The following is a 9,174-nucleotide window of genomic DNA, read 5'->3' as shown; positions in this document are numbered from 1 at the left end:
CATTATTTTTTTTCTCTAAGATGATTATTCAAATTATTCACTTCTATTTTCCCACCACCAAACTAAATTGATTTCCCCATGCAGCTATCGAAAATTTCCTCTCAATACCTCGCTCTCACATTCATTTAACATCTACCTTTTCCTTGCAGTCACTTTCAAATTCTCTTACATTCTTCTACAGTCTCTTAACTGTCCCCAATCAGCTTCATATAATGGTTAAACATTAACCATTCCACAAATCATTCACAAATCAATTACTTATACTACAGTTATTTAATGCAAACTTCCATCGTTCTTTCTCTGACATTTCATATCATTCTATCCATAAAGATTTTGAAGACAGTTGAACAGTCACTAAGATATAACACACACTTGTCTCACATCTGCCTTTACACCAAACTATTTCGCTAGCTACATGCAATCCAATCCACCATATATACATATATATATATATATATATATATATATGTATATGTATATATATATATATATATATATATATACGTATATATTATAAATATTATGATTATTATTATTATTATTATTATCATTAATATTATTTTTGTTTTTATTATTATTATCATTATCATTACTATCATTATTATACTTTGCTAGGAGGTATATCTTAGCAATCCATGTTTGCCAACGGTTAGTCGTGTATAAGCGGATAAGCAACTTAGTGGACTAATGAGAGCTTTGAGTGGGGAGGAAATGCCCCCCTTAATCTCGATGAAGTAACTGGCAGCAGAGTGAAGGATTGTGTTTAAGTCAATGGACAAACGGTCTCTTCAGCTTTTACTCCTGATGCCTGGTGGTTGATCTTACTAGAATTAGTATGGACCGGAAAGGGTTGCTTGCCTTAGTTAGATACACACTGCGCATCACAAGGAACTAGCTATCCTTTGATGTATCTAGCCAATGAATCCTCTATGGATTTAGTCAGTCATGGATAGAGAAGATGAAAGAATGGCCCCAAGTCCCGGCTGTAGAGGGGACCTAAGAATCTCCCGCTCTATAAATACTAAAGAAAAATTAAAAGTAGGTAATTGGAAGGTTAGAACCATGCATTAAATGGGGAAGTAACAGGACGTGGAGAGTAGATTAATGAAATATAGTATGGATGTCTTTGCCCCAAGTGAAACACGTAGTAAGGGGATTGGTAAGGGAACTCTAGATCAAGGCTATATATATATATATATATATATAGTTATATATATACTTATATATATAGTTATATATATATATATATATATATATCTATATATATATATATATATATATATTCAGGAAGATCAGAAAATATAGAAGAGAAAGGGTAGGGATGATGATGACACCAAGAAAAGAAAAGCATTAACCGAGTAGAAAGCTGCAAATAGTGGAATGTTACTAGCAAAGTTCAAAACAAGGCAGTGCAATATGATCTTATAATTTCTTCTGCACTATGAAATGATTCCCCTAAAGAAAGGTTAAGATGAATACTATGGAAAATTGCAGAGTCTAATAGATGAGATCCCAGATAGCGATATGAAAATTGTGATTGGCGACTTCAATGCTAAAGTTAGGAGGAATAATCAAGGGATAGAGAATGTGATGGGTAGCAAATGAAAAGGGAGCACATTTCATATGTTTCAGTTCAGCAAACAATCTTGTCATTGGAGGTACTCTTTTTCAACACAAGAACATTCACAAGTATACGGATAGATTACATTGCCATTAATAAAGAGAAGAGGACTCTGAGAAATGTAAGAAGCTATAGAGGTGGAGATATTGGTAGTGATCACCAGCTCCCAATTGCCATACTGAAATTAAAACTGAAAGCACCCAAACGAAAGGTAGATAGAATGCCTAGGTTTGATACCACTAAGCTTTTAGAAGAAGACCACAGAGAAACATTTGCAATTGAATTTAGGAATCGATTTGCAGTTTTAGAGACTATAAGAGCAAACAATAGATGAAGAATGGTGTGATATAAAGAACATATATCAGTCAGTTGGTAGTGAAATCTTGGGAAAAATAGTTACAATGAGAAAGCAAAGGATATTTTATGATACTTGGGATACTATAAAAAGGAGGCAAAGACAGAAATTGATTATTGAAAGTTTTCGAGGATGTAAGGAATATCACAATGTAGAGTATACTAAGTATTCCAATATTGATAGTGATGTTAAAAGAAAAGCCAGGAATTACTGGAGAGAATATTTTGACAGTAAAGCAGATGAGGCTGACAAATCTATGAATTCATGAAGTGGTTATGGTGTAAGAATTGCTCAAAGAATTATTACTGAAATCTCGACTGGGGCAAAGAAGAACCATATACCATTCAAAAAGAGAGATAAATTTATTATAACAACAGAAGATGATGAAAGACAACGTTGGATGGAACACTTTAGTGAGGTCATCAAAAGGAGATATGAAGAGAATAATTTGATTGATATACCTGAATCTGATGAAGACCTTGATGTGCTCATGAATGGATTCAGTGTGTTTGAAGACGAAGATATCCAAAAAACAGTAAATTGATGGTAAGGACCTTGATACAATGGAATAACTGACGAGATTATACCGGCCAAAAATGACGTGATTCCCAGACTACTTATAATTTTATTTTGTAGAATGTGGCATGATGAGGCAAAACCTGATGAATGGGAGTTAGGAGTATTGGTGAAAATGGCGAAAAAAAGGACACCTGACTGATTGCAGTAATTATAAACACATCATACTTACATCAGTTGTTATAAAAAATATATTGTTTGTTTATTCTAAGGAGACTGGAGAGAAAGATTGATGAAAAGCTGAGAGATGAACAAGCAGGATTTAGAAAAGGTAGAAGTTGCACTGACCAAATTTTGATTTTGAGACGTTGTACATTATTAGATGTCAAGGTGGGACAAGCGATACACAGTGGGTGAGGCATGTGGTTTATTGCGTCCTGAGGCACAGACTGATCACAGTTGCTCTCTGCAACCGGCACACTATTTGTCGCCTACCCGACATGGGAAAACGAATGGGGTACATCTCATCACCGTCAACTTATCGCCGCCAACTCATCGCCGCCTACTCATCCCCGGCCCAACTCATCTCTGGCCAAACTCATCCCTGGCCCAACTCATTCCCGGCAGTGATTAATGAAATTCAGTAAATATTAAAAACACCTTTATTCAGAATCATGTATTAATCTGTCATAACACTAAAAATAAAGGAACACCATATAATTGAAGACAACAAATTCATGAAAATATAGAAAAAAAAGTTTTATGTTATGAGAAATGCCTCTTAAATATTCAATGGGAGTCCCTTTATTAAAATTTTGAACAATTCTAAGAATGCGGGAATCAGTATCCCTGTACTTTTTTAATTTGGCGGGTGGTGAACTGCCTGCTATAAGTGATTCCAAATAAAAATCTCTACCTTTCTGAACTTTTTTAAGTGCATTTATGAATTTCCAGATTGCAGGATGTTCCATTCCTAATTCCATTTGTAATCTTCTGTTAGCTCCTTCTGCATGGATGTTTGTTTTATCTTCATGAATTAAAGTTCGAAAATACAAATTCCACATTTCCAATGGAAAGAGTGGTGAACGTCTGCTATTTCCAAGTCTGTTTAACCGACCTATATAATTGTCTTCAAGCCAGTTCAAGATTGGCACATGCTCTAGGGATAATTCATCAGCTAAGACATCAATATATGAATCAATATGATTGACAGGTACAAATGCAAGCGCGAGTATCATCTTTACTTGTAAAGAAAACTGGCTAGCCTTATTATAGCGAGAACTTAGACCCAAAGCCGCAATGTGTTTTTGCATGATTTTGTTAAGCTGAAAGAAGCACCCTTTTAGTTCGACTTGTGGAAAATTTTCCTTGATTGCCAGAAATGCTGCAATTTCAAAATCACATACAACCGATTTCGGGTTCACTGTTGGTTGACATTCTTTTATCATTTTAAATAGACTTGAATATGTAACTTTCCATTTGTTAGCTAATAGAGCATAAGGCACTGGAGTGACACCTCTGATTTTTTGAGCCATTACAATATACACCTGAAAAAAGTAGCGTGGGAGCAATCTTAAACGTTCCGTCTACATACCAAACCTCTGCTGATACCAAATGTTGCAACCAACTTCTCCTTCCTTCTAGTTTGGCTCTGTTTCGTAGGTCGAATATTCTTCAGGGATTGCTAAATGATTTAGGTCAACTAGATTTGGCGGAGAGGCACTAATCTGATTCCGTTTCCGACGAATAGTTTTCTTTAGAGCCGACGAATTCGGGAGTGATCCTTGCACCGCTTGGGGAACATTACATAAAACTTCATTAATCACTACACTTGGGTTTTCCATCTTCTCTTTAGCTCTGATATTAATTTTTGTAGTTGTCCTTTCTACTTCTACTTTTATCGGTGAAAAATCATGGATGTGAGTATTCATGACTTTAAATACATTTCCAAATTTTGTATGTATTCTCGCTTTACACCTTCCGAGCTGATCACATTTCCAGAACATCAAATTGCTGTCTGTTTTGCTGAATTTGTCGAAAATGAACAAATAGCCATCATGAGAACATTTTGCTTTGCCTCTCTGACTTAAAATTGTCTCCATTGTAATGGGTTTACTGAAAGAATGTAAAACTGAAAGTGATATATCGAAAGATTAATAATTACTAACGTTTTTGTTGACAAACATCTGATTTTATACTTGGGTACTTTTGTTTGTAATTGGTTATTGAGTAATTGTCGTCATGCGTTGAAAGGTTAAAATTTACTAATGTTTTTGTTGACAAACTTTGATTTCATAGTTTGGTATTTTGGTTTACAAATAGTAGGATTGGTAATTGAGTAACTGTTATTTCGTTTTTATTTACACTGCCTTGCAGTCTGTGTGTGTGTGTGCGTGTGTGTTCGACCAGTGATGAGTTGGGCCGGGTATAAGTTGGGCTAGAGATGGGCTGGGCCGGAGATAAGTTGGGCCGGGGATGAGTTGGGCCGGAGATGAGTTGGCGGTGATGAGTTGGCTGGCGATGAGATGCCACCGATGAGTTATCCCATTTCGGGAGAAAACATATCGTACCTATGCAGGTACTCCATCATCACCCCCCGAGATTCATACATGGGGAGGCAATGATTAAAAGTAATACATGGATATTCATGGATTAAATTGGATGCATGTGCAAGAGTAAGGAGACAAATATATTGCTGTAGATAGTGTAAAATGCTATGTGTAGGCAATACATGTTCGTAAAATAATATGAGTAGCATATTAATAAAAAACATAAGCAGATGCTACTGTATTGTACGTGATTACATAAAAGAAGGTACATGACAGTTAACGACGTCAGGTGTAGTCATTCATCCACGCTGGCCTTCTGGTGCGCCGTGAGTGGCGTGGCTCCAGTACTGCTTGTGGGCTGGGTGTAGGGTGACTGACCGGTGGCTGCTGGGGCGTAAGCGGAGCTGGATGCGTGGCAGGTGTGGCCCGCCCTGGCTGGAACCCTGATAAGGTGAGTCGCAGGTACTTCCTGTTACGGAGGGAGAGGCGTCCGCTTCCGTTCAGTCTGACTTGGTATTGTCGGTATGGGAGCATTTCCGCCACGGTACCGGTACGTTCCCACAGCTTAGTAGCCTGATTTTGCACTTGCACATGGGATCCTGGGTTGATAACTGGAAGCATTCTGCCGGGCCCGTTCCCGGTGAGGGCAGCACAGCTGACAGCTATCTGATATTCTCTTTGCCGTAAGGTTTCCCCCCAATGTTTGTCTACCGTGAGGTGCCAGCGGGCCGTAGGGACGCCGTCTTGGAGCTGCCTGCCCGTTACCATCTGGGCAGGTGACTTATTTATTCCGCAAAGAGGGGGGGTTGAGGTACTGCAACATAGACATAGAGGACTTGTCCGTGTGGAGGTTGCCGCCGCTGCCCGTGTTGGCCATTATTATGTGCTTCCCGCCCTTGACTGCGGCCTCTGCCCTGCCATTGGACTGCGGGTACTGGGCAGATGATAGCCGCACGGACACGAGCCATAACTTGAAAAATTCCCCGATTTCCTCGCTTGCCAGATTGGTGCCATCGTCCGTGGAGATTTGCTCCAGGGCCCCCCAACTTGCAAAGTAGTGACGTAGCTGGGTCTTGATGTTAGAGGAGGAGGTGCCGCGGGGGAAGTGGGCCAGCTCCAGCCAACCTGTGAGCCTGTTTGCGTAGGCCATGTACGAGTGTCCGTTGTGCTGGAACATATCCGCTACCTTCATCTGGAAGGGGTACTCTGGGGGCGGCGTGATGATGAGTTCCTCCGCGGCCTGGGATGGTGCGTGTATGTTGCATTCTTCGCACGAAGATCAGTGATACTGCAGGTCCCCCTCGAGTCCAGACCAGTACACCGTCTTCGTTGCAGCGAATCCAGGCCTTGGTGCCCCGCGTGTAGGCTAGCAGCCACCTGCTGACGGAGAGTCTCTGGGATAACTAGGCGGACGTTGCCCTGTTCGAATGTGTATGTCACTAAGTCTTGGATAACGGCCAGCCTCTCCCTGACACCGTAGAAGTGCCGAAGGCATGCAACTTCCTGGGACTTCCTGTCGGCCCAGTCCCCGGCCAGGACCCTAGCCATGAATAGCTGATACACGGGGTCGCTGACGGCGACTTGCCTAACACTCGCCTCGTCCATGACGCAGCTGTCGTGCTCTACTGCTGCCAAGACGGCGGCCGCTATGGCGTCGGTGAGGTCTTTGTCGAGGTCCACGTTGTGGGCGCTGGGATCGGCCTTCAAGGCGGGTTTTCGTGACAGAAAGTCTGCCACACTGTTACGCATCCCTGGCAGATACTTGACCCTGAATCGGTACTGCAGGGTTCTCTTATTCAGCCTGAAGAGATGGGGGTTGAAGATATCCGTGAGGGCCCGGTCCCACAGCAACTTGGTTAACAGGCGGTGGTCCGTGACAACGGTGAGGTGGGGGCACCCCAGCAAGAACAGCCTCGCCTTCTGGAGACACCAGGATACCGCGAGGGCCACCCTCTCCATGGCAGCGTAGCCAGCTTCGGCGGCGGTGAGATGGCGGCTGCCGCATAGTGCCAGGCGCCACCCACCTGTGTAGCAAAAGGGAGCGGTGGCGGAGCTACATGCGAAATACTGCTGAAGGATTACAAACCCTATGCCCTCTTTGCTCCAGTCGGTGATCGCTGCTCTGGGGCAGCTCCTATCGTAGTAGGCCAACCCTTCCTTTGCTAATTGGCAGATTATGTCTTGGACGTGATGGAATTTGGTGCAGAGTTCCTGGTCCCAGTACACTAGTTTCCAAGATGAATCCGTACCAAGCCCTTATGTCAGTGATAGATGGCTGACGTGGCATCAGGAAGTTCTTGATGGCCGCCAAACGTTCTTCTGTAGGCTTGTAGGCCTCCCAGCCCAAGTTGAAGCCCACAAAGTCCACTTCTCTTCCTGCGAATTGGAATTTCTCCGGCTTCAGGGTGACACCCATGGCTGCGCATGTTTCGAGGAAATCGTAGGCATGCCAGAAAGCCCTTTCGATGCTGTCGTCATAGAGCAGGGTGTCTTATATGCATTTATATTTCCTCTGGATGTCCTGGATGGCGTCATCGAATCGTCAAGTATACGCATCGCTGGCAGAGCAGTGCCCCATGGGGGTACGACGGTAACGAAATCTCCCTCAGCGGGTAATGAATCTGGTTAGGTCTTGGCTTTCTTCATCTAGCTCCACCTGGTGGTATCCACAGTACGCATCCTCCACGGTCTTGAATGTGTGCTTAGGTACACCGAACACCATGTCAAATGGGGCGGGGGTGTGGTGTGTCTCATGCAGGCAGGATGCATTGAGGCGCTGGTAGTCGACTGTAGGGCGAGGTTGTCCTGACTTCTTGGGGACGACCACCATACGGGCGCACCATTCGGTTGGCTGCCCGGCAGGTACCGGGTCTATGACGCCGCGGGTGACATCCTCTTCGAGCTGGTCCTTCACTTCCTCTTCCCAGTGTTTTGGCACCGATGCTGGGGTGTGGCATGCATAAAGCGTGGCTCCTGGGATCAGGTGGATGTGGTGCAATTCCCCCTGCATCACTGGCAGTGGCTTCCTGGCTGTGTTAAATGTCGTCGTGGCGAAATGTTGCAGGAGCCAGGCTTCCAACCTGGCTCCTCGGAGTGGTACCTGGTCGGCCACTCTGGCCGTGCCATCGAACAGGCTCACGTGTGCCACTGCGGGGGAGGGGTTGGGGAACTCCTTGGGTACCAGCGTTAAGTCCCTGCAGGCATCCAGTGACAGCAGGCGGTGCTTTGCCGACTCCACAAAGTACACGTCCTGCTCCGTGGTGTGGCCTTGAAAGGTGACGTGGCACACGGCAGATCCAAGGCACTTCGGGGGGAGGTTTCCCACATCCTGCAAGCTGGCACGGGGTGTAAGGGCTGCTGGGCGGACTTGGAGGTGCGACAGCAGGGAGGGGCCCTCCACACACACCTGTTCCCTAGTGTCCGCCACGGGTGACAGGCACTCGTACTCCTGTGTCGGTGTGGGACGACTGTCACCTCCACTACTGGGTGGCGGGCGAGGTTGGCGCCCGTAACAAGCACAACGCTAGACACAGCACTAGACATGTCTGTTGGGGATCCTGTTGATTTTGCCTGTGATTTTCTGCAGCATTTGTAGTAGTGGCCCTGGTTACAGCACCTGTTGCATACAGTGGACTTAGCGGGGCATGGGGTTCTGCAAGAGGCGTGGCAGCCGCCACAGTTCCCGCAGGGAGGGGGTGGGCGACCCCTACCTGTGCCAATGATGGTTGCATTTGGATGATGTGCCTCGGGTGTCTGGCTGCCAGCCACGTAAGCAGTTTCCCTCCAATTGCATTGGCGCACAGCGGCGTCGACGTGGGCCGCCTCGTAAGCACAGCACCTGGCCCTAAGGGCACTAACACTATTGATGTCGTTGTTACATTGGTACACATGGCGACACATAGCCTCATCACTTAGGCCCACCATTAACTTAGGTAATAACATATATTCGGCTAGACTACACTGACTCTCAGGGCACTGGAAATTGCAATCTATGGCTTTTTGGGAACACTTTGAAAAATAATCACTAACACTTTTTCCTGGGCCTTGAATCGCATCGAAAAACTCCGACCGTAACAGAGCACGGTTTGTAGAGCGTAACATAATATCACGAAAAAAATCCATGACTTCCGTAA

General features: G+C 44.4%; 2 protein-coding genes across 2 annotated transcripts; both read right to left on the bottom strand.

Annotated features, from left to right (window-relative positions):
* Positions 1 to 5,822: 5,822 nt before the first annotated feature.
* Positions 5,823 to 6,233, bottom strand: LOC137659912 (uncharacterized). The gene has a single exon (XM_068394682.1). The coding sequence runs from the start codon at positions 6,231 to 6,233 to the stop codon at positions 5,823 to 5,825; it is 411 nt and encodes a 136-aa protein (XP_068250783.1).
* LOC137659911 (uncharacterized) lies at positions 6,230 to 7,000 on the bottom strand. Its single transcript, XM_068394681.1, has one exon. The coding sequence runs from the start codon at positions 6,998 to 7,000 to the stop codon at positions 6,230 to 6,232; it is 771 nt and encodes a 256-aa protein (XP_068250782.1).
* Between the last annotated feature and the right edge of the window lie 2,174 nt (positions 7,001 to 9,174).

The sequence above is a fragment of the Palaemon carinicauda genome, chromosome 20, assembly GCF_036898095.1.
Source record: "Palaemon carinicauda isolate YSFRI2023 chromosome 20, ASM3689809v2, whole genome shotgun sequence".
NCBI lineage: Eukaryota > Metazoa > Arthropoda > Malacostraca > Decapoda > Palaemonidae > Palaemon > Palaemon carinicauda.
This window is presented reverse-complemented; position numbering and strand designations above follow the sequence as displayed.